The following is a 27,239-nucleotide window of genomic DNA, read 5'->3' as shown; positions in this document are numbered from 1 at the left end:
AGTCTTGCACTACTAAATTAGGGACAGTTAGCACAGATAGCCCTCGAGTAGCTTTGTGCGAAATTCAAAAAACAAACAAACAAACTGTCAAGGTTAATGTTCTAATCTGAATGATATCAAAGCAGCAATTTCTTCCAACCATCCTGTATGTCTTTTCTTACAGGAAACATTTCTGAAACCTGCTGATACACTCACCTTTTGGCAGTTTTCTTTGTGCAGAAATGATAGGTTGTGTGATGGACAAGTGCATGGAGGGGTGGCACTGTTGGTTGATCAGCATGTGCCCCCATGTCTTTGCCATTCGACTTACCCTTGAAGGCCATAGCTATCCCTGCTTCCTTTGGTTGTACCATCATTGATTTTCTCTCTTCCTGCCTCCTGAAGATTCTTATGAGCAGTTAGACCTTGATGCTCTAATTAAACAGTTGCCATCTCCCTTTTTAATCCTGGGGGACTTTAATGGAAATAATCCCCTCTGTATAGGTACTGATATTGATGGGAGGAGTAGCTCTGTAGAGTGTATGCTCTCAGATCACAACCTTTCTCTTTTCAATACCAGTTCTTACATTTATTTTCATGCACCTAGTCAGTTCTTTTCTTCTGTTGATCTCTCAATTTGCTCCCCTTCACTCTTCTCCCATTTTCATGGAGGGTTGATCATAATCCACAAGGCAGTGATCATTTTCCTCTAATTTTGAGAGAGAATAGAATTGGTCAATGCCACCTGTTCTGCATGCACCATTGGAAGCTGGCTTAAGCCAACTTGCCCTCTTTCACTGCTCTCACAGAACTTGAGCTTGCTATCATCTGTAATCCATCAATAGACAACTGCATGGCATCAGTGACTGACTGTATCAGGTAGGTCTGTCCTTGGATAACATTGCTGTAGCCACTGGTTAACCCATCCCACCATAGCTTATTACAGTCTACATATGTGACCTTTGTTTAAGTCATCTGAGAAAAGCAGATATTCCCAATTGGAAGTACCATCTGTTACTTGCTGTACATTATTTGAACCATCCTTCCATTTCTATTTATACAGATGGTTCAAAATCAGGTGACTCTGTGGGCTTTGCCATGGTTTGGTGGCTGCACACAGAATCCCCTCTGCAGTTTTGTGTACTGCTGAACTGCACACCATTTCTTTTGCCTTGGATCACAGAAGCTAAGCAGTACTCAAATTGCAATATATATACTGACTTTCTTCGATCTCTACTGGCCCTGCAACTACTTCATGTTTGTTCTCACCCTGTTCTCACAGATAATCAAAACCGACTGGCCCATTTCTCTTTAACACCTATGTCTATCCAGTTTTCCTGGATACCAGGCACATTGGTATTCACGGGAATGAGCTCGCTGACACTGCAGCTAAATCTTTCTGCTCTGGCTTTATCACAGCTATGCGTTTCATCTTTGGTCATCTTGCTTTTGTAAGGATCAGAAAGAGGAAATTGTCCTAATAGACTATGCATTGGTCACAGTTTTTTAACTCGTTTTCTTTTATCTGGGACTGATGCACCAATGTGTTGTCTGTGTGACACTCAAGTCACAATAAGTCACATTTTACTGTCTTTCCATTGTTATGACTTTCAATGACAGCACCATGTTTTGTTCCAAGGTTTATCCATAATGTAAAATAGTGTCATTGGCAATGGTGACACTGTCCACCTTACAAATGTTTTTAGTTTTTCAAAGGCCACAAATCTTTTTAATGCTATACAAGTTTTTAATTTATAAATTAAACCTTTTTTAATGTGATTCCTTTTTAAGAATTCAAGTACAACTAATTTGATTTGAAATTAGAAAATGGCCATAACATCAAATAACTCAAAACTAGAATCGGAAAGGCCAACTTCAGGTGTCTAATGCTGATGTTTGAACTTCCCTGTTAATTATCCTAGTGAGTTATAATGAGTAAAATTATACTGCAAAAAGTCTTTTATAACTTGTATTGCTGTAGTTTCTCTCTTAGTGCTGTAAACTTGATATAAAAATTGCATTTAATACTGTTTCTGTTTTTAATTCAAAAATTAAACTTTTTATCTTGACTCCTTTTTATGAATTTTAATAATTTTACTTTAATTTTAACTTTTTACTGGATGTTTGGTGTAGATAGCCTAGTTGCTTTGCGCCATAAAATTCCAAACCAACAAACCAAATTTTACGACATTTGTCTTGCCCTGGATCACATAGAAGCTATGCAGTACACAAACTGTACTATTTATACTGATTCACTAAACTCTCTTCTGGCCCTGGAATTACTTCATGTTAATTCTCACCCTGTTCGCATTGATATTCAAAACTGACTGGCACATTTCTCTTTATCATCGTTCTGGAATGTGGGAATGAGCTTGCTGACACCGTAGCTATATCTGTCTGCTCTGGTGCTATCGCAGCCATACTTGTCTTATACATGGAGTATGGTTTGGTATTCAAGGATCAGCTTCTTGCCAGTTGGCAGTAGACTTCGAGTGAGCAATGTGATAACAAACTTTTCCAGATCAAATCTACTGTTACTCTTTGGTCGTCTTGCTTCCATAAGGATTGGAAGGAGGTATTGTCCTGGCTAGACTACGCATTGACTACTGTTTTCTAACTCATAATTTTCTTTTATCTGGGACTGATGCATCAATGTGTGACACTCAAGTTACAACAGCCCACATTTTACTGTCATATCATTGTTATGATCGTGAGTGATGACACCTTTTCAGACATATTTTTACTGTGGGTTTACCCTTGACATTGGACAGTGTCATTAGCAATGGTGACACTGTCCACCTCAGTTGTGTGTTTAAATTTTTAAGAGCTATTGGACTTTTCAACTCTATTTAAGGTTTTAATTCAAAAATTGGACTTTGTTTCATTTTTTAAAATAATTGCTTTTTATATATTTAATAATTTTAACTTTATTTTTAATTTTTTACCAGTTGTTTGCTGCAGATAGCCTACTTGCTAGGTTTTGCCAGGTTCTCGGCTTGAAAATGTTGGATTCTGTTTACCATCTGGGGCTTTGGCTTTTCACTGGGTCTTTTTTGCACTTACTCAGTCCAGAGTTTGTGTACTGAATCTTGCATACTTCCTTTTCACCTCTGTCACTTACAATTTTCTTTACAATATGATTCTTACCACAGCATCCTACTTAGGTTTGTGTCTTCCTTCCTCAGTGGGCCATGCTTTTCTGGGAAAGACAGTCTGCCATTCTTCCTATTGTCCTTTATGTCCAGGCACAGCTGGCTGACAGACCTTGTTTTGCAATGGTAGTGTTTGATACTGATAACAGTAACAACTTACATACAAAGTAAATGACACATTCTGATAAAGTACCTTTCTCTGCTCATGAGGTTAGGTTTTCCCTTTTTGTGCTGCCCTCTGTATGCAAACTTGTTTTTTATAGTGTATACCACAAGCATTCTCCCCCCCCCCCTGATTTGGAAGCAAAAACTCCAGTTGGAGTTGTTTAACTTGTACTTTATTTCATTTATTTCCAAGCAGTATTCATTTTCATTTTTTAAAGCAGTTGGGTGATGGTATTAGTATGCCTCATCCCTAATGGGTTTAGGATCAGTCTGCTCTCTTTTATCCTGGGCAAAATGTCATTATCAGTCATCATACTGCCCTATATCAATCTATAGCATTCATGTCCCATGCATCACCATAGAGTCGTACCTTGCCCTTCAATGGACATTTTCTCTGAGTCTTTGGACAACCAAGATGGATTGTCTCTAATGCTTATCTACATATTACCATTTTGGAAATTTTTTATCTTCTGTTTGTCCATGGTGGGGTGGTGTACTAATTTCATGCCCTTCCCTTCAGGCAGGCTTTAAAGTTGTATGTCTTTTGTCAAGTGGTATGAACCTCTGTTCTAAATCTTCATGCATTGAGGTTGCATTTTCACTTCCACATAAACATTTGGCTTCTTGTCACTCATTCTCAACAGGAGTCAGCCTGTCATACTCATCAACTCCTTCTTGAAGTGACTGGTGGGCTGGTTGATGAAATTGGAGAAGCCCTTCCTTTATTCTATATAGTATCTTATTCACTTGGGTATTTTCTTGCTTCAAATTTCATCTCTTTTATCCAACTTTGTGGTAAGTAGTGCCTGATCAAGTATTCTTTCTTCTACACAAATCTGCACTGCATGCCATGTTGATTTGCATGCTCTTTCTATGGCTCAGCATGCTTACCTTAGTGATGGGGTGTTTCACAAGATCACTAGAGGATCAATAACCTCATGATATATGCTTCATAAATGTGCTCATCGTGGACCATAACACAGAGATAAGCAGAAGGGGATAAGTATTTGTTCCTATCATGCCTTAACAGAATAATTCAATATGATCTGCAATTCAAAATAGGGTTTTATCAGCACCCATTGCACTGTCTTAGGTGTAGTAGCAGTCTCTCCAGACTCTTCTGTGCTCTTTTACCCCTTTCTTCCAGTGGACTGTAAAAGTCTTCACTATTTAGCAGTTCCAACCATTGGAATGGTTGACCATGATGACATTCTGGTGGGTGTGTTCCACATAGATGGCTATAACCATTCAGTTCAGAATAGTGGTGGTATTCTGCTGGGGTAGAAGACATACCATCCTGTAGATTTAATGACACTTACAACAGAGTAAGATATCTCAGTACTGTTCATCCCCTTCAGTTGGATGCCTTCATCCTACCCAATATCAATGTAGCATTTCCAACATAACTGATTGTATGGATTACACTGTCAAAAATTAATAAAATGGGTTTTAATTTGTAGGAACAATTTCTGTAATTCTCTATATTTTCATTTATGTCCATCAAGTTGAACTTGCATCCTCACAGAGATTCATGTTGGACAGAGCCTTCTATTGGTTGTGTCCCTAGGTGGCTGGCTACTCCTAAAACTGCCATTGATTCAGTATGGTTTGGCTCAAGTCATTTATTTGTTTGAACAAAATAAGAAGGTAATAGTGTTGTAAATCAAAACTTCAAAAATGAAGACAAACCAGCTGAACATGGATTATGTATAATATGAAAAGTCCTCAACTAAATGTTTATATTTGCTGTCATCCTGTTCTTCACGTCAAAATTATTTTTCAGTCATAATACTACCCTATTTCTTCAGAAGTAATTTACAATGTTACATTTATTTATAAAAAAATAATTTTATTTAGATTCTATAGTCATCAGTAGTCAATAAACCTTGTTTTTGTACTTTCTAAAAGCTCATGTGTGCTTTGTGTTCTATTGAAGTTACATTGGCAGAGTTCTCTAGCAGTGTAAGAGTCATGAAAAGAACTAAGGAATGTGTACCTGGATTGAAGTAAAATTTAATTCAGAGGTGGTTATCTGCACCTTAGGTGTAACCAACATTTGACCAGGAATCTTGGTTTTAAACAGTTTGATTATTGCTAGTGATATTTTATATTTTAGTTTTGGAGATAACAGTATGTGTATCAAACAAATTGTTGACAAAGTTGGAAGCCTAAGATTTCATAAAAATGTGGCACATAAAGCTGTGCAAATACAGTAAATTAGTCTGATTATTCTGTATTTCTAAAATTTAAGTTTTTAAATCAAGTTCCTTTCTACAAAGAAATAAATATTTTTTTTTTTTCTCTCAGTTGGTTACCTAATATTTTGAATGGGTTGCTGTTATGGACAACTTGGGGACAGCTTCCAAGAACATTTATAATAGGTCTATGGTATCTGATGGTAAGCATATTGTTGTTTTTCAGCTGACAAACTGTCAGTATATTTGAAATGTATGCTAATTCCATAATGTTAAATAATATTTTATCAAAGAGACCCAGCATGACCAGGTGGTTAGGGCACTTGAGTTGTAATCTAAGGGTCAGGGGTTTAAATCCCTGTCACACTAAACATGCTCACCCTTTCAGCTGTGGGGATGTAATAATGTGATGGTCAATCCAATTATTCTTTTGTAAAAGAGTAGCCCAAGATTTTTTGCAGTGGGTAGTGATGACTAGCTGCCTTCTGTCTAGTCTTACACTGCTAAATTAGGGACAGCTAGGGCAGATATCCCTCATGTAGCTTTGCACAAAATTCAAAAACTAAGAAACACCAAATTGTTCAAAATGTATATATATTATATATTCAGTTAGAATACTGTTACATGCTTCTGCATCCCTGGTAGTTTGAAAATATTGTTTATCAAGGTGATTTCTGTTATTACAGGGACATACGAATTGTTAAACTATCTTAAAAGTATGTTACAAGTTGAGTGAAAGGTCAGTTTAAATGTATCCTTAGTATGGCAACAAAAGTTTTCATTTATTATGTATTAAAAAAAACTTGTTTAAATATCCTTGCTAAACCAATCACTAATGTAAAAAAATTGCTGGATTTCAATATCTCAGGTGATTCAAATGTTTATTGATACTCTCTTGATAAATCTTTATACATAGTTGTATTAGTCATTTAGTTTTATTACTTAAATGAAAAAGTTTATTTTTTTAAAATAAAAAGCTAGAGATTGAGAAATTATAAAACATTTAAAAAAACTAAATGTTTTGTTTTTATTATTGCAAAGCCATGTTGCTCTTTTAAGCACCAAAATATACTCTTCAAAACAAGAAAAGTAAAAGGGATATTTTTGTTATTTTAAAGAGAAATATATGTAATAATGTTACAAGCTTAGAGTACGTGATGTTACACGTGTTAAGGCACTGATTGTCAGACCAAAATGACAATAAAAGTTGTGCACTTTGAAAACGGAGGAAAACATCAGATTTTTTGTCAAAACGCATGCATGTCAAATAAATTTGTTTCAGAGATCTGCATGTTCTGCAAGTGCAACATGTGCAAAATCCCTATAAAAGTGATGGGTTCTCGGTTTCCATAGCTCAGTGTTAAGCCACCGACACGCAATACAGTTACGCCAAGACTGACTGAAGCACAACGCAACAACGCCATTGGTCGCTTGGAAGGATGCGATTCTCAATCAGATGTTGCCAGAGCTGTTAATGTCCACCCAAGCACCATCACAAGGCTATGGAATTGTCACCAACAACATGGATCAACTCATGACTGTGCACGATCTGGCAGACCTCGTGTGACCATGCCAGCACAAGATCTCAACATTAGGTTACGTCACCTTCGGGATAGGACCACCACTGCGACATCTACTTCCTCAACCATACCAGGGCTGCGTAGGATTTCCAATCAGACCGTATGCAACCGTCTACGAAATGCAGGAATCCGACCTCAACGTCCAGTCAGAGGCGTCATCCTACCCCAGCAACATCGTCAAGCACGGCTGCAGTGGACTCGGGCACATCGGGTATGGCCTCATCAACGATGGAGGCATGTTTGGTTCAGTGATGAATCATGTTTTATGCTTCGTAGGCAGGATGGAAGGACCCGTGTTTACCGTCGCCGAGGTGAACATTTTGCAGCAAACTGTGTGCAGAATGTTGACAGATTTGGTGGTGGCAGCATCATGATGTAGGCTGCCATCGCCTACAATGCCAGAACAGACCTTTTGCACATTCGAGGGAATCTCTCGGCTCAACGATACGCCGACGAGATTCTTAGGCCCCATGTGCGACCCATCATGGTGAACGTCAACGACGTTTCTCAACATGACAACGCCCCGTCCTCACACAGCCCGACTCACTACTGTCTTCTTGAGACACCACAACATCAACGTTCTTCCCTGGCCCTCCAGATCACCAGATTTAAACCCCATCGAACATCTGTGGGACAAGTTGGACCGACGTCTGCGACGGTGATAACCTCAACTGCAGACTCTACCTCAGCTTGCAGCAGCTTTGCAGGCTGAGTGGACAGCCATTACACAGGATGTGATTCATCATCTCATCGCTTCCATGGGCAGGAGATGCCAAGCAGTTATTGATGCTCACGGGGGGCATACTCGTTATTGGCGTTAAGTGGCGTTAAACTTCACCTAGTGGCGTGGACTTAGCCTTTGCAGACTTTGGATGTTCAGCAGTGAATGTGCAAAGTTTCACACGTCATACAGAACTATCCGGAATAAACTTGTTAACAATATGTCTCATATTTTGCCTTTTGCGTTTCTTTTTTTGAAGAGTATATATATTTTGTTAATCTTGGCACTGAGCAATTTAAAACTGTAATTAATTGTTGAATAATTGTTTTCTTACAAGTATTTTGTAACTTTCATGAAACAGTGGACATGTTTGATAAAGATAACCATTTAATATACAAGTCGTAGAGATAGCTATAAATACAGTTTTAGTCTTTTGTATATGATTGTTTAGAAATTTAGTTAATTATACTGTAATGCTTCTGTGTATTTTTATCAGGCTATAGTTAACCCTTTGCAAGCTGTAATGAATGCTTTTGTGTATCGTGGCTGCCAAGACCTACGTACATGGTGCTGGACCTTATGGTCACTTAGGCCATGGTCAGTTACCAGTGGAGAACCTCCTCATTCATTTTACACAGAAATTGAAGACACAGACATAGCTGCTGACTCCCCCTTTTTTACAAGCTCTTTTCGAAGTGATGCCATGATATCTACATAATTCAGTAAAAGTTTTACAAACTTAAAACATGCAAAATCAACCAATACCTTTCTCCTAGAAACAGAGTAGCATTTTTAACAATGTTAAGTTATTGATAAAAGAATGAACACAATCTAAATTAGCTGGTATTATTGTGTATTATAAGAAAATAGAAGTATGAGCTTTCTATTTTACAAATACATATATAGCTGAAATTTTAAAGATATCAAAAATTAAGGCTGAAGAGCATTATAAATATTTTGAACTACTGAAGTTGAGTAATTAAGTCCAAAAATTATAAAAAACAAATTGTTTCAGCTGCTTAATTTTTTGTGTAGCTATTCAACTTTTACTAAGTTTTTAAACAGAGATAAAAATTGACTGCCATTTGGCAGATTGCTCACATTCTGTTATCAGCTTGAACAAACTGCCTAGTTTGTTCAAGTCCAATGATAAAAATGAAGTGGGTGGCTTTTTAGACATAAATACTGTTACTAGAATTAGTTCTAAATTGCCTTGTTGCATGCAGAATTTATGCTTAACTAAAACTGATATGTGAGAGTGGCTCATTGACAGAGGCAACTAACCATAAATCACTTGTAAATCCAATTCATAAATTCCTTAAAGTGTCATAGATGATAAAAAATGATCAACATAGAGTGAGTTTTTAGTTTTCACCATTTGTTTTAACAGTATGCACTTTCATACACTTGTTTATAGTTATATAGAATACAGTGTTCTTTCATAAGATATTATTTACACCTGTGAGACCATTAAGTTGGAGCCTGAATTGGAAATATGTAGAAGACATAATCCAATGAAATTAGGGAAGATCAGGCATTTTATAAAATTCTCAGAATTTTTATCCAATAACTGATAAATATTACAAATGAAAATACATTTTTTTCTAAATTAACTGTTATAAACTTCAGAACTATTTTCAGTCTTGTAATTTAGATAATATACATATCATAAATTACATTGTCATTTTGATTGATCTAAAGATTGTGATTGTTGATTGTAATACAAAATTCGTAGATGTCATAACGTGTTGCATTCATATTAAGCATTTATTCTTATATTTTTAAAAAAAGTGTTCTATTTCTTTTCAGTTTGTTGACGTAGTAAGATATCTTTTTACTTAAATGAAACTTGAAGGTTCTATTCTGAAAACGTCAAAGAAAAAGGTTCATTATTGGCTTTTGTGATACTGACCTATGCATCATTAGCATATTCTTTTATTAATTTGAATTTATTGAAAAAATTATTGTCACAATGCATACAAATTCATGCATAAATATGCATATTATTTTAAAATATTGAGTTTATAAATGATTGATCAGTAATTTGCACTAGTGAAAACTAATGTGATAGTTATTGTTTTAAAACTTCCATTTTTGTAAATAGTTGGTAGTGATTTGGAGTTAGTTTCTCCAAGTAACTTGTTGGTGTTTACATTTTTTGTAAAGTATGTGTTATTTAAAATCCCTTGTACACTCTTCTGTTGTAAAATACTAAACTTTATTTTTTCCCATTTTCTCTACCAAACATTTTGTTATATTCATAAGAATTAAAACAATTAATGAGAAAGAAAATATTTCTACCATCTTCCATTTGTGAACTTGTTTATACTCTATTAATGAATTATTTTGAGATCTTAAGGAAGGAACAAAATAATAGTAATAACAATAATGTGTTATTCTGTGATGACGAGAAAATGTCTCACAGTTCTTGAGACACCTCTAATTTCTCGAACAATATTAATTTGGTGCAACAATTTATAAGCAGCAATTTGATTTACTCATTCATTTATCAAATTACTGAAAAACTGAGTGATTACCCAAATTTAGTTAGATCTACAGGAAGTGGACAAAAAAAATGGCCCCCTTGAAAATGATAATTTGTTATATCTTTTATAAGATAACAGAAAAATAAGTAAAACTATTATGTTTTTAAAATGTACTCAGAGATCTGTTCAAATATGATCTGAAATCCTAATTTTAATTCTGGTTTTTATAAATATCTCCCTCGGTGTGAACTCCTGTATGAGGTAAGGGGACCTCCAAGGGAAGGTTCTGTCCTTTCAGTTTACCTCCTCTGGGATCTAAGTATCACCATGTGTTTGCTGTGCATGGTGACTCATGAAAGGGAAGAGAGGATCCTGGTGGTTGAGGAGTCCAACCTTAACATGCCACTTTGGCCTTGAATTCTGTAGATGGACAGTCTTGGAGTGACCCCCTTGGGTCAATTGGCTGGTCCATTTGGACTACAGTCAGCCAAATTCTAGTGTTGGATGTTCTCAACAGGTGTTGTGGACATTGTATCTGATACTGGTGTTTGGATATAGTGCTCATGAAACCCTGGCTTCATTATAGTGTCCTTGTTTGATATTGTAGTGTGTTTCCTTGTAGGGCTCCATGGTGGGTGGGGTCAGTAGGTACCGAAATATTCATTTGTTTTATGAATCCTCCAAAGAAAAACTTAAAGTAGTGAAAAACAGTCCATAGGTAAACGAGCATGTCTTGAAGATTCTGAGCAGCAATCTTCAACACCTGTAACATCTCTTGTACCTCATTTTCTTAAACTACATTCTTTTTGAGACAAACTTTTAGGGCAGATGTTTCCCTTTTTCATTCAGAAGGGACTAGAGGGACGTGCTGGCTCTCCAAAGTCAGTAAGAAAAAGCTTCGACCTAGTGATATATTGGTGGAAACATCCACACCTCAACACAGTGAACTCCTCTTGCATTCAAAGGCAATTGGGGATATACCTATTGAGGTTACCCCTTATGCTACTTTGAATTCATCATGAGGAGTTATTGTTGAGATGAATTTGAAGAACATCCTCAAGTCAGAGATTCTCACTGGTTTCTCCACCCAAGGGGTTTCTGCAGTGAGGCGAATCTCCACTCACAAAGATGGAATTATGATTCCAACCAATGTCCTCATTCTGACATTTACATCACCACGCCCACCTGCCACCATCAAGGCAGGTTATCTTAACTGCAGAGTACAGCCATACATTTCAAGCCCTCTCAGATGTTTCCAGTGTCAGTGGTTTGGTCACTCAAAGACATGTCGTAGTCCTTGATGTGTGCTCATTGCTGCAGCAAGGACCACAATGCCTATGTGTGTGAAATGAACCCTCATTGTATCAATTGCATTGGCTCTCACCCATCCTACTTTTGTTCTTGCCCTAAATGGTTGGAAGAAAAAGAGGTGCAGCATTTGAAAACGATTCAAAACATTACTTACCCTGGGACTCGAAAGTTGCTTTCTTCCACTTCATCTCTGACATATGCTGCTGCACTTCGTTCCACTACTACAGTGGGAGTGCAGACAAATCTCTGTGTGCCTCCAAAACAATCGTTCTCAATCCAAATGAAAAGCCTTTTGACCTCCATGGTTAAAAGAGTTGATGAATCAACTTCAACACCCATCTCTGTCCCTACCATTTATTCCAACAAATCCCAAGATCCACTTCCTTTCGTTCTGGGTATGAGCATTTCCTCGGATACATCTTCTTTCACTCCAAGATACAAAACGATCATTCGTTCACGTCCTAAGTCGCTAGAATCCTCTGTCGACCTCCCTCTAATAAAGAAAAAAAGATCTCATAAACAGAAGGGCCCTCCACCCAGTTCATTAACACACAAAAAAAAATAGCCACCTTGATACAATGGAACTGTCGAGGTTTACGTTCTAATCTGGATGACATCAAAGCACTGATTGCTTCTTACTATCCTATATGTCTTTCCTTACAGGAAACATTTCTGAAACCTCCTGGTAAAGTCACCTTTCGGCGATTTTTTCGTACAGAAATGACAGACTGTGTGATGGACGAGTGACACTGTTGGCTGATCAGCATGTCCTCACCCTGTCTTTGCCACTCAACACACCTTTGGAGGCCATAGCCATTCGTGTTTCCTTGGGTAGTACCATCACTGTTTGTTCTCTATACCTGTCGCCTGGAGAGACCTATGATCAATCAGACCATGATGCTTTCGTTGAACAGTTGCCATTTCCCTTTTTAATCCTGGGAGACTTTACTAGAAATAATTCCCTCTGGAGAGGTACTGATACTGATGGGAGGAGTAGCTCCATAGAGTGTATGCTCTCTGATCACAACCTTTCTCTTTTCAATAGTGGTTCTTATACTTATTTTCATGCACCTAGTCAGTCATTTACTGCTTTTTATCTCTCAATTTGCTCCCATTCGCTCTTCTCAAACTTTTCATGGAGGGTTGACAAAAATCCACGAGACATTGATCATTTTCGTATAATTTTGAGAGAGACTGGCTGTGGTCAATGCACCCGACTCGCGTGCCACGGTAGAAGTTGGATCAAGCAAACTGGCCATCTTTCACTGCTCTTACAGAACTTGATCCTGCCATCATCTGTAAGCCATCAATAGACAACTGTGTGTCAGCAGTAACTGACTGTATTATACAGGCAGCTGCTCAGTGTATTCCTAAAACCTCGACACATTTTCCATGATATCCTCGTCCGTGGTGAAATTCTGCCTGTCACATCGCATGGAAGGCTCAAAAACGAGTCTGGGATTCTTTTAGTACCACCTGGAATGAACAACGTGAAAACAAGCTTTTCCAAATAAAATCCTCTCTTGGACTTTGGCTGTCTTGCTTCCGTAAGGGTCGGAAAGAGGAGGTTGTTTTAACTATACTACGCATTGGTCACAGTTTTTTTAACTCATCGTTTTCTTTTATCTGGGACTGATACACCAATGTGTTGTCTGTGTAACACTCAGGTCATAATGAGCCACATTTTACTATCTTGCCGTCGTTACGACTTTCAACGACGGCAACATTTTAAACATGTTCTGTCCCAAGGTTTGTTTATAACGTTAGACAGTGTTATTGGTGATGGTGATACTGTCCACCTTAGAAATGTTTTTAGTTTTTTAAAGGCCGTTAATCTTTTTAATGCTCTTTAAGTTTTTTTATTTATACATTAGACCATTTTTAATGTGATTCCCTTTTAAGAATCAGAGTACATCTAGTTCAACCTGAAATTAGAAAATCGCCGTAATGTCAAATAACTCAGGACTGGAAAGACCAACTTCAGGTGACTAACAGTGGTTTTTGAACTTAACTGTTGGTCTTCCTGGCGAGTTATGATAATTACAATTATGCTGCAGAAAGTCCTTTACAACTTATATAAATGTAGTTTTTTCTCTTACCACTGTAGACTAGATGTAAAAATCGGGTTTAATGCTATTTATGTTTTTAATTAAAAAATAAACTTTATTTTGTTTTACCTTAATTTCCTTTTATGAATTTTACTAATTTTATTTCAATTTTAACTTTTTACCGTATGTTTGGTGCAGATAGCCTAGCTGCTTTGTGCTATAAAACACCAAACAAACAAACTAATCATAAATACCTACTTTTCATGATTTTAGGTACATTTTCTCATAAAATAGTGTCGTACTAATGAGTATCTTGGTTCATTTTCTTTCAATTAGCCAACAAAATGCTCAAACAATAGCCACTGCAAATCAAATAAACACAATATAAACATAGAAAACACCTAAGTAGGGAAACAAATATAAACAAACGCAAAATCAAAGAAGCCCTATTTATATAGCAACTAAAACAAAATTAAACCAATATAAAGGAACACCTTTATTCCGATACTAATTAATAATCTAACATCCAACTGTAACGCCCCTTGCAATCCCATATCCGTTTATACTCTCGTCCCTGAAACGTATGTCAAGCAACCGTCACTTTCAAACTCTCTTTCTTAATCTGAAAGTCGAAACGTTGCTCATTTCTTATCAGTATAAGTGTTGATACCTGTACCAGCCGTTTTGAAATACACTTATTTCACGTGAATTTTTCTCGTCATCAAGATTCAGCTAGTAGCATGCGCCATCTACATTATCTTTCTTAACCGAATAACAGGGTTCACCATCATTTTTGTACTGTGTTTTCAGCTGCATATAATGACTCGAGACTTGGACCATTCAATAAATAGTCTTACGTTTTATCTCCAAGACCACATCTACTAATCATTCATATATAGAGCTTAAAAATTATTTTGAAAATGAGTCTTGTCATAAACTCTATATGACGGTATTTTATATTTGTCATTAGAGTATTGAAAACAACAATGTGTATATTTTTTTATTCTAAAGTGTCAAAAATACAAATTTTTAATTAATTAAAAGCATAATCTTAGAAAAGAACGTATTCAGTAGTAAAGAAAAGCATAAATATCCAAGTTCATAATAATAATAATTTTCACTGACGTAATTATCTAATAATTTATGCTTTATTTAAGAATGTATCCGTATATACTTACTCACTACAACCTTCACGTTAGCTTTGTATGAAGTTTGTGAAGATATTTGAAATGTTTTCCAGTCGAGCTACTTGAAAGGAGTTCCTGCGTTTTCTCGTCTTTAACAGTTTTAATGCCAGAACACTTGTGAGAAGTAGTCTGTGTTTTTGTCGGTGACCGATGTTCTAAAGATGAGTTCATGAAGTTTTCATAAGCTTTATGAGTGAAGAGTCGCTTGGATGATTTGTTTGTCGTTGATGAACGTGCATTTTGTTGATTGTCACGCTGTAGACCAACAACCTTCTTTGCTTTTCTCAAAACAACCGGTGCTTGTTGAAGGGTATACTTGAGATATTTTTAAGAATAAGTAAACTGTCTAGGATATTTTGACTGACTACACGACGTCTCTTGTGATAATTGTTTGTTGTGGTGTTGGCTTTGGTTTCCTACTACAAAATAATCAAAGTCGCAGAAGATGTCTTGTAGACTTTGACACGACGTTTCTTGTATTAATTTTTTGTTGTAATGATGGCTTTGGTTTGCTGCTATAGAATATGTAGACTGAGAGAAGACTAGCGGACCTTGAGAAGAATAAATGACTGAATACATAGGAGAGTCCTCGGTACGCGATAAAGTGCTTTGATGTAAAGAAAGTACCGTTCTACAGCAAGCTGACCATACCTTTTTATACAGTTTATCACGAACTGAAACGTCTTTTTTACTTATAGAAGCATTTATTCTTTCTAATAACACTGCTGTGTTTGAACACGACGTGTTTGCCTCCCACACATTCAAGTTAAGGTTTTCAGACAATGAAGAAGAGGAAGATATCAACACAAGGAAGTTTGATATGTTAGGATCTAATGTTATGGGGTGAAATAAGTTTAACTTATATGACAGTTTTTGTGAAAGGAGTGATGGTAACTGTAATGATACTCTCTTCCAGTAAGATGTAGAAACAGATGAGAATTGACGTTTCCTGTTTTGTTCTAACTCCATTTCTTCCATATAACTATTTTTATCTTCTGACTTTGTTGGAAAATAAACATCTCACTATTGCTTTATGTGTGTTGACATCTTTATCTGTTTTGTTGCAACATTCACAGATGACAAACTGGGAACAATTTGTAATAATTAGTTCTCTGTCTTGAGTTGGTACAGAATCACAGTGAAGTCTTGACATTGTTTCAGTGTTTTTAATGGAAGTGAAAGAAAAAGATGAAGCTTCAAGTAGTTTAGACGAAAACTGGTTTTCTTCTAAATGGCTACTCACTGTTTCACTTACGTCTCTGCGTTTTGTAAATAAATCATGTGATATTCCAAATTGTATAATATTGGAAGTGCTAAATGAGTCTGGTTACTACCATCTAGATATATGAAAAGATAAGAATAATAGATTAGACTATGCGTCCAGTGATTAATTAATGTGAGGTACAATATTAGTTGATGAATACACACACACACACATATATGTGTGTGTATGTAAATTCATAATTTATATTCAAAAGTAATAAAAAATGTTTACAACATTTTTGCCTGTGTGAGTGAGTGCTATTAGCCCTTGAAGTATGGTCCGGCATGGCCAGGTGGGCAAGAGCGTTCGACTCGTAATCTGATGGTTGCGAGTTCGAATCCATGTCACACCAAACATTCTCGCCCTTTCAGCCGTAGGAGCGTTATAATGTGATGTTAAATCCCACTATTCGTTGGTAAAAGAGTAGCCCAAGAGTTGGCGGTGGGTGGTAATGACAAGCTGTCTTACCCCTAGTTTTACATTGCTAAATTAGGGACTGCTAGCGTAAATAGCCCTTGTGTGGCTTTGCGCAGAATTCAAAACAAACCAAAACCCTCGAAGTATTTTCACTACGTTCTGAATGTGTCATATTTCGCAGACCGCTGCTTTGAGAGATAATTAGCAATCCGTTCTAGTAAGAAAGAAGTAATAATTATGAATATATCGGACATGTCCTACTTGCTCTCTTAGAAACAAGAAATATCAATGAAATTTTAAAACACTTATAGAAAGAATTAGGTTTTTATCCATTATTCTTTATTAAGCATTTTTAGCTTTCAAAACCATTCATTGAACTATCATCTGATGGAAATTAAATTTCTCTTGGTTTTATCATGAGTTTACTTATGTTTTGTATACACAAAATATAATTGATAGTTTTCATATCATTTCCTTCATCTTTCTTTTGTGCTTAATAGTCTAGCAGGAGTTAGTCTTGCCGCATTTTATGAGTTATACGGTTACATGGTCTGTTGTAAATACGATAAATTACATTTTGTTGTTCCATTAATGACCATGAAACCAAAATAAGAAACATGCTCTGAATCATGTGATATTTTCATGTGTACTGTTACTACCTATACTAAAATGTATTAAAACGTATTGATGAATTAAACACGAAAGAATCTTCTGTTTCAGGTTGCTTTTCTATGTATGGAACAACCCCTGCTGAAAGCTAAATGACAAAACTGTAAATAGACTTAGAATTTGCAACCTTACGTGTACGTAGGTTAAACAACTAAGTCAGCAGCTTAGATATAATAAATTATAACCTATTGACTAGTGAGGAAGTATTCAGCTGGAAGCATATGCTGTTAAAATGATTTTGTCCAGTTTATTAAACTGAATAATGTAATTAGCATGGCCCACAGCCATGGATGCAGTTACCTATCTTATTGGTTGGATTGGTCTCCCTCACAATAATTAACAATGATTAAGAGCTCCCATGTAATTTTGTTCCAGTTGTAGCGATGATAATGGGGTTACAGGTGAAATTTGGAACATTTTGATTTGCGGACGAGAAAGTTAGCCAGAACTGTAACCTTAACATTGGTTTGAGAAAATATAAACATTTGACATGGAAATTTAGTTTGTTTTTTTATAATGATAAAAAGGGTTCTGAAAATAATTTGTGTAGCTGTTCTAAATATGTTTGATTCAAACTTTGCGTACTCTAGTTTATAAAACAGTAGTAATTTAGAACATGTGGTCGTTCATCGATTTAAACTATCAAACAGGAAAACGAGATTTATTATTCGTTGTCCACCATCTCAAGGAACTTGAGTCCATGTAAATGTGATTGAATATCCCAACTGTAAGGTATCCACAACTGAAAGTGCACAACTTCGGACTTTTAGGTCTTCGGGCCAGAATGTTTACCACTAAACTCGAGTACTTACCTTCCATAATTGAAAGAGCATAAGACTGATTCCAATCACCAGGCAAAACGTAATTCCAAAATTCATGACTATGAAGTTGTTAATGCACGTATTCGTATTTTCTTCTAGATATTCGTGACTATCATGATTGTGACTGTCATATTCCGGGTTATGAACACTAAAATGAATACTGTCAAACCATCACTCCTGTAATTGTTATTATAAGATATAAACAATCGAAATACTTAAGTAATACAACATCACCATATAACCTTTGTTTATTTATCATTAAGTATAAATTTGCAGAAAAGGTTATCTATAATGTACTCACCATAGGGTCGAATCCAAATTTTAGCGTTATAAGCCCTTAAGTTTGCTACTAGGCCAATAAAAAAGCGTAATGGTACTATTTCCTGTCAATATATATATATATATTGATTTACATCAAGTGCCTTGTGTTAACAAGAGAAGAAAATGTTAAATGCAAGAGAAAATAAATCACTGTTCAAGCTGAAAAGCGAAATAAACAAGACGGACGTAATTAAACTGTACGGTTATAAGATCAAACTTATAAACAAAACATTAGAAAGTCAATCTTTTTTTTTTCTTTCAACTTATCTTTTCGTCAAACATTTTAATTGGTGGGCTGGGTATTTTTTATAGCTTATTATACCCATATTGTAATAAAAATAATATAAATTTAAAACACAAAATACGTTATACTGATAGGAGTGCCGAGCACGTAATTTTGAATAACTTTCCACAATACTCCTTTGTAAAACTACATCATTAATCCAAATTAAAATTCAATAGAGATATTAATGTTCTAAAAGAGATAGGCTTCTAAATGTGAAACAAAATTGATAAACAACATTGGAAGATAAACTTCCTATTGTATAAGTCTAAAACAGTTTGTTCATTTTATCCCTAAAGTGTATAATTTCACTATGATATGATTCTAGTAACTGCTGTTGAAGTATATTTTAATGTCGAACATAATTTTATTTTTTTGTTCACATTAGTATGAATATATACGTTTTGAGTCTCAAAACATCATATATTAAATTCAAATATAAACCACATTTCTCCATAAAGTGCCTCATGTTCATAGACACTACCCAGAAAAATTGATGACCACCTAGACAAAAGACTTATGTTTTCACGACAATAAATCCATGACCTGAAGGTACATCACAACATTTTGTTGTGCATTCTTTATACTGTTGTACAACCAACATAAGTTTCATACTCAGATATAATATTGTGAAAAATCAATATTTAAATGTTGACCTAAATGTGTGAAAAAGCGTTTTTCTTGCCACTCTGTTCTTAAAAGTTGTCATATTTATAAACGTTTTACTGAAAGGTACAACCTAACATTTAACAAGACTTTCATTAAAATAATTCTTCACAGCTTAATCCATTATATACAACGAGGAAAATGAGTTAATATAAATATGATAAAAAATTGTATCCAATATTTCAATAAAAAATTCCAGGAAAGTCATATCTTTGACAATAATCAGTATTACATTCTGTTATATAGAAATATGATTTCAGAATACATTACTTACCCTAATAATTTCAAATTTTAATGTGCGTTTTCAATTCAAATTGTTATATTTTTTTTTTAATTTTATTGATTTTTAGGGCAAAAAATTTATTACTGAAACCGAATTTAACTTAATTTGCTACTTTTAACATTTGTTTCATTGTGATTTCTTTTCATAATCAAACTTTACATTTTGGGAAACGTGTTCTAGAGACTGTGGTATAGTTTCTTGAAAAGAGAGTGTTCAATTATCATTAAAACTATATTTCCTGTAGGGCAAGCAAATTTATGGACTTACAACATTAAAATTCAAAGTTCAGTTTCACAAAATGGATAGAGTGCAGATAGTCCATTGTGTAGTTTTGCTTAAAAATAACCATGTTAACATTAAGGTTTTGCCAGAGGGAAAAAAGCTATTCTTGGTTTTATGTATATAACAATGGATAAGTAACACAAACAAATATACAAATGGAAGCAACTTCAAAAAAAAAAAAAAAAAACTAAAAGAAAAGACAAAAGTTATAATAATAAGATGAACACTTAAATTTTGTTTAGTTTCATAGATCGTATTTAGCAATAAACTTTTTACCCACGTTTCTAAAATATGCTGAGCTCCATATACTCCTGTAATGAGCTATTTTCTTATAGTTAAATAGCGACCTAGGTAAGCTGATGGTAAACAGTGTTGCTGCTATTCTTCATGAAGTGGGTGATTTCCACTTACATTCTTCACATCAAACCCTGCTAAGTCTCTGTACAAACGTGAACATTTTTCCTTACAGTATGCTCTTGCTTCTGGTTATAGGATCCATGGCAAAAATCAGATAATCTCTGTACTTTTCTGATTATTCAGATATGCGGTATTTAATTTTCTTAATCCAACTATTTCTGTTGGTTCACTGGTGATAGGTGAGTAATTCATGTGGTAGAGTTCTGGATTTAGTGCTGAAGAGCCGAGTTTGGATCTGTGAAACACTACAAGATAATCTTTGAACTTTCAGGCGTTGATGTCTTATATAAATGAGAGTACATCCATTGATAAATGATCTAATCAAAAACACTACGTCACATAACACTGGCTATTATTAAGTTTAGATTGATTTGATAGGTATGTTCTGCCGAAACCTTCCTTTTCTTTTGGAGGTCAGCTTATATGTGTTGATTGGTCAGGCTCTTTAAGTTTAAATTGATTCTTAAGCTATAATCTTTTAACTTGGAGCTGTTTATCAGCTCATTTTCTGAGATAACTCAATCTTTTGACATCTTTGAGATATAGAGCTATGACACTTTTTATACCTGTGCCATATTTTTTTATTTTTTCTCTGAACGCTTGTCCTTTTAGAGTTTTTTATTATTATTATATATTTGATATACCCATTTGCATCATTTCCAGTGGACCCGTATAGATCAACTGAATATATCCAGTGTGCTATTTAGTTTCCTTCCATATTTTTACCTCTCACTGTTATGTTGACTCAGTCTCTTCCACATGATCCTTGGCATCCATTTCTTTTCTAACTTATTTGGTTGTATGTTCATTTATGGATCCCACTCTAGCTAGGTAAGTTAAAACATTGCATTTATTCAATTTTTCTGGTGTTGGATGTCCAGAGTAGTAGTTTCTCTGTGTCATTATTTTTAAATGACTATTTAATTGGTTTATCAACATCTTTGATCATTTCTATGTAGACATCTTATTATGTTCAACTGGTACAACTCAATAATAGTTTATTGCATCAATCAATAGGAAAAAAAACATTCTTGCCATCTCAGCTTTTTTATTGTTTAACTTTTATTTTGGACCCATGATCACAATATCAAGCTATCCACCTTTTTTAATTGAGAGGCTTGAACTTATTGGCTGTTTAATCCCCGCTGATTTCTTCTATACAATAGGCCCAACATCCTTTTGTTTTTAGCGCTTTATTTCCATTTCTGGAGTCCTCTTTTTACTCCTATCAGTACCAGTTAATTTTTCCCTTTTTATTCATCAGGCCCAAACTCTGTGGCCCTAGTTACGTAAGCTCTGAGTTTGGATTCTTGACTAGTCTAACCTCTTTCTGTATGTCTATCTTCCTCATCCCCGTCACACCAAACATGCTCGCTCTTTCAGCCGTGGGGGGCGTTAGAATGTGACGGTCAATTCCACTATTCTTTAGTAAAAGAGTAGCCCAAGAGTTGGCGGTGGGTGGTGATGACTAGCTGCCTCCCCTCTAGTCTTACACTGCTAAGTTAGGGACGGCTAGCGTAAATAGCCCTCATGTAGCTTTGCGCAAAATTAAAAAATAAACAAAAAAAATCTTTCTCTTTAACTCTGTCTTGGAGTCATGCTTCTAATTTGCAACATTTTTTGCAGATTGCCCATTAATTTCCACTTGATACACCAGTCATGGTTTCTGCTCCTTCATCAATTGGTGATCCAAAAGTTATAGCTTGGATGTCCATCTCTTATCGACATGCATTCTTCACTTTTTGTTCAAAATATTCTCTCACAACTGAAAAAAATACACTGACTACATTAAGTTTAAGTCGGTCTTTCCAAAGACACTGTCTGTGAATATTATATACTACTGATAATTTCATGTACTCATAAACATTTTGATTTTATCCAAGTGAAATATTTTAAGCAAAAAAAAATAGATGCAGCTCGGCTGTTATTTTAATCCTTCCCAAATATTTAATGTCAGAACTTAGGAAAACAATAAGTATTCTATTCCATGAAATAATACATTATTGGTCATTAACTGCGGTTAACCTTATATTACAAGGTTTTAGCATGAATATAAAATACTTTATTTATATTCATTTGTTAAATACTCGTGTTCTTTGTATAATTGACTTGTTTTATTCCACACTCATGAATGACTTCATGTAATGTTTCTAAATGCGTATGGGACAACATACAAATATTTATTTAAACACAGATATTACCACTTATAGAAATCTTCATTACATATCGTCCTATTCATCAATAGCTTACACAAAAACCGCCTTCCATTCCCACAGAATTACTTTATAATTATCTGTGGTTACTGTTTGAAGCTACTACTTAATATCTCTAGTATTGTAAATTGCTGTCATTTAGGAACCGACAAATTAAATACAAATTTTGAATGATATAATTTCTCAATGTTTTGGGTCCCCTAGTTGTAATGCAGGCTGAGAGCCACTGCTTATTAGTTGATAACTATGGTATTACATATCTTCCTACACTCATAACTGAGCCATTTGTCACAGGTATTCGATTAGCATTCCTCAATATGGGCTGGTCATTCTTTACCTTGCTCAACAACAGTAATTGCCCATGCTAAATCTGGGTAGAAGTCAGTGTAGACATTGAATTTTTCTGTTTCTCATGGCTTCTCACACCTCTCACCCACTCATTGGTGAGGTTAAGCAGCTTTGGATCAGCTAACAGCCACGTTTGAAGGACTCTAATATGCAGTCTCGAGGTACATTATCAACTGTAGCTTGGTATAGCTACAGATAGCTAGTGTAAAATGTCCTTTTTATTCAGAAATGATTGGAGAGGCTCACTGACTCTCCAAAAAAATAAGATCTGGAGATATTCATGTTCAAACGTCAAAACTAGAACAAATCGAAAACCTCTTGAAGTTCAAGAATTTTGGGGATTTGTCTGTGAATTTACTCTCTATGCTACCCTAAGTACACCTCGAGGAGTCATTGCCAAGAGGGATCTTTTTAACATCCCCGAGTTAGAGATTCTAGGCAATCTCTCCAGTCAAGAAGTTTTGGTTGCGCGACATATCTTCACTCGCATAAATGGAGTATTTTGGCCTACCCAAATTCTAATTTTTACGTTCACTTCTCTATGTGTGGAGGTAAGTTTTACACTGGAATGTTTGACTCTATATCTCTAACTTTCTCCTGTGTTTTCAATGTCAGTAGTTTGGTCACTCTCAGCCCTCTTGCTGTGCCTCTTTGTGCTGCGCCTGTTGTGGTAGAAAAGACCACGAGGCAAATCTATGTAATCAGTAGCTTCACTGCATCAACTGTGATCGCTCCCACCCTAACTGTTTACGTTATTATCTCAAGTGGATCAAGGAAAAAGACGTACAGAACTTGAAGAATTTTAACAACATATCCTATCCTGAGGCATGGAAACTGATTTTCCACGCAATCAAAAACATATGCTGCCACTCAAGTTCTACCGCTGTTCATACCTCTGTTTTTAATGGCTGCTGGGGTCCCTTTCCATTGGCCCCGATAAGCAAAACAGTTGCGTCTACAGTCACTAAACTCGCCATCTTTTGAAAGAAATCTGCCCACTTAACGACGGTCAAAATTCCTGGAGATCGATAGACTTCAGTCTTCTAAAGAGAAGCATCGTGGTCACAAACCAAAGACTTTTCTCCCTCATCTCCCATCAAATAACAATCGAAATGATGGAACTGTTGAGGATTACGTTCCAACGTGGACAGCATTAAGGTCATGACTGATTCATACAGTCCAGTCTGTCACTTTTTATCTTCCTTCATCCTGCTGGTGCCATCGCCCTTTGCAAGTTTGACCTCTATAGGAAATATAGGTTGTGTGATGGTCGAACTCATGGTGATGTGACTTTGCTGGTCGCCCAGCACATGCCTTCTACATCTGTGCTACCAGTTGCTCTACTTGAGCCTGCGACAATTCATCTCTTTTTGGGTCATATCATCACCATTTGTTCCATTTGCCTGTCTCCAGGAAAGACAATCAGTCGGACCTTGATGTTCTTTTAGATCAGTTGCCATCTCTTACTCTCATTTTAGGTGATTTTAATGGACATAGTCCCCTCTGTGACAGTGCCAACATTGATGAAAGGGGTCATTATGTGTAGCACATGCTCTCAGATCGTAATATCTAACTACTCAATGATAGGTTTTTATTTAATTTCATACACTCAGTCAGTCTTTTGGTGCTATAGATCTATCAATGTGCTCACTCTCACTATATTCTCATGTTTTTGGAGTGTGAAGAGTGGCCCATGTGACAGGAGTAATTTTTCCATCAATGCCTAGCTCTATTACTACACACAGAGAGAGATTCTGGAGTAAAACATGTATTGTATACTAAAGAAAAATAAAGGAATACAGGCAGATAGAACAAAATCAACTTAACAGCTTTCGCGATCACAAGATTTGTGAAACACACTTACACAAAATAATAAATTCACAATAAGTGCCATAATATTTCAAGCAAATAGCAGTACAAGATGTGTGCATATACCACAGTATTAAATAGTCTTAGTATTAATGCTAGACAATTTGTAGCATTCAGCCATTTTCTAATGGGCTCTTGGGGCATGCTTCACCAGAAATGTTTTAATTCAATAGAGAAGAATAGCGTGTTTCCTGGATCTATCTTGTTGCAGTGATCAACTAGTGAAGACGCATTATAAAAAAAAAAAATTCTAACATTTTGATCAAATTATTTTACTAATGGCTGTGAGCACGACAATAGTCATAGATTTAAGAGTCCTACTTGCAATGGTTGAGTGTTGTGGCTTTATCAATGCGTAATGTGCTCTAGCTTTATCTTAGTTTATAAGCATCATTTACCGATAATATTTTATTCTGTATTGATGGTATTTTCGGTATCACTCGAAAGTGAATTATTAAATCTGAAAACATATTATTGTTGCAAAGAAAATACATCACAGTCACAATGCATCAGTACCTCTAATTTTAGTATAGTACTTGAAATGGGCTTAACTATTTAAATATATGTTCAAAAAGCTTCTTAACAAAGTATTTTGTCTGAAGAGAAGTATGGATTTGTTGTTAACTTTTTCTTTATATCGAAGGAGAAAAGGACTGAAATAATTTGATATTAAATAAAGCCCCAGATGGTTGCACTTCTTTACAAAGAACGACACCCTAAAACGCACTCTAAAATATAAACTGTAAAGTCATAAAATATTTTCTATTTTAATAGTTACCATTGAAATATTTGTGATACATGAAAAACAAGCAGGGAGTGAAAACCACATATATCATAATTCAGTAAAACTGATTCTATAATACTGTCAAAAGTATTCAGTCTATACACAATGTAACTAGTTTATTTTGAAGGTGCAATTGAAAATCTTATATGATAAGCCCCGCTGGGACAGCAGTAAGTCATCGCATTTACAACACTAAAATCAAGGGCTCGATTCCTCTCGGTGGATGCAGAAGATAGCCCTATGTGGCTTTGCTATAAGAAACACACACAGGGATAGGTTAAAATCTATTATTAGTTTTAACTTATTTTCTCCTGAAGAAAAGGACTAGGGTTGTCTTATTCAAGTTACTAAAGTTTACATGATATTATTTGGGGAATTTGTAGTATTGACTTAAGGATGCTGTTGTTAATTGGCAATCTTACTTCTAATTTAACGCTAACAATTCAAAATAGGTCAACCATACGTGAAAAATCTTAAATTTCACTCTACAGTTTCAGGCACTTATCTTAAATTATGAATCATACAGAGTTTTTGTTATCAAACAGGAAATTTTTATTTCAACCATTCTAACTGTTATTAACTTCTGATCAAAATAAGCTACCTATATAGACCAAAATTAAAAATTAACCCACTAAAAATGTAGTTAATCTGCTGTTGTTACTTTTAATTAATTTTAAAAATAAGTAAAAATGGTTGATTGGGTAATGTCTGGGTGCAAGTGATTATTGCTCTATAAGATATATTTTTTTACTGTAAATGGAGGGTAAAGAATTATGAAATTTTCGTCAAATATTTCAGTAAAACGAATTGTAAATGGTTTTCCATTTAAATTTGACAACTGAATTGGAGCTTCAAATGAAATGTTGTCTAGTTTTTAAAAACTTAAATATTTAAGATAAACATGTTTTTCGAGAAAATTAGAACAAATATTGGTTTGCAAAAAATGTGAAAGATAAAGTTTAAAATGTTATAAATTTAGGAAGTTTATGACAAATGATTTAGAGGATTACTGAAAATCAATAAAGTTGGTCAAACAAGAAATTTGGAAATCTGAAAGGGTATACCAAGAAAAGTTATCAGACAATTTAAAAATTAATAGTAAAGATTTCTTTAAATATCCAAAGGATAAACAAAATATTATGATAAGGATGGTACCTTTGAGGGATGATACAAGAAATCTTGTATTGTTGGTTATGGGATGGTTGAGTTATTAAATCCTACATTTTCTTAAATTTTTACTAATAAAGATTTATATGATATTCCTCATCTTATATACTAAGTTGCTAGATGGAAACAAGATGATCACCTTAATACTAAGTTGTGAAGAAGAAATTAGTAAGCTTAATGAATAATAAAAGTCATGGGTCATATAATTCTCAGAGTTTTGAAGAATGTTAAGGACTGAATATTTGAGCTACTTGCTATGCTACTAATTTTGTAAGTTTTTTGAGTAGGGAATAAAAGATTTGAAGTTGCCTATTATTTCTATTTTATTTTTTTTACCAAGGGAGGTGATAAAAAAAATATCAAACTGTCTATTATTATATCATTGATGGGAAAATTTTTTGGAAGTGTGATAAAAGATGCTTTGCTTATTCATTTAACAAAATTGTGTTAGATAGCATGGTTTAACTAGGAGAATATTTTGCCTTGCTAATCTTTTGGCATTCTTTGAAGACATTATTGCTTGTATAGATAAGAGTGTTGCTTGGATTTGATGTATCTAGATTTTCAAAACGTATCTGACAAGGTGCTGCATAAAATGTATGTCAAAAATA

The 27,239-nt window shown here is 35.0% G+C and overlaps 1 protein-coding gene across 3 annotated transcripts in view; it reads left to right on the top strand.

Annotated features, from left to right (window-relative positions):
- LOC143226179 (G-protein coupled receptor 143-like) overlaps positions 1-15,633 on the top strand; it is a 68,713-nt gene extending 53,080 nt beyond the window's left edge. For 2 of the 3 annotated variants that reach the window (XM_076456786.1, XM_076456806.1), the window contains 2 exons: positions 5,604-5,694; positions 8,289-13,771. In XM_076456786.1, the coding sequence (XP_076312901.1) occupies positions 5,604-5,694; positions 8,289-8,510 (313 nt within the window). In that variant the 3' untranslated portion in view covers positions 8,511-13,771. Of the gene's footprint in view, positions 1-5,603; positions 5,695-8,288; positions 13,772-15,345 lie in introns of those variants that run through there. The other variant, XM_076456796.1, reaches the window with a different exon arrangement.
- Positions 15,634-27,239: the final 11,606 nt, after the last annotated feature.

Source organism: Tachypleus tridentatus, chromosome 1, assembly GCF_004210375.1.
Source record: "Tachypleus tridentatus isolate NWPU-2018 chromosome 1, ASM421037v1, whole genome shotgun sequence".
Classification (NCBI taxonomy): Eukaryota; Metazoa; Arthropoda; class Merostomata; order Xiphosura; family Limulidae; genus Tachypleus; species Tachypleus tridentatus.
The sequence above is the reverse complement of the archived record's forward strand: the minus strand, read 5'-3'. Positions and strand labels throughout refer to the sequence as shown.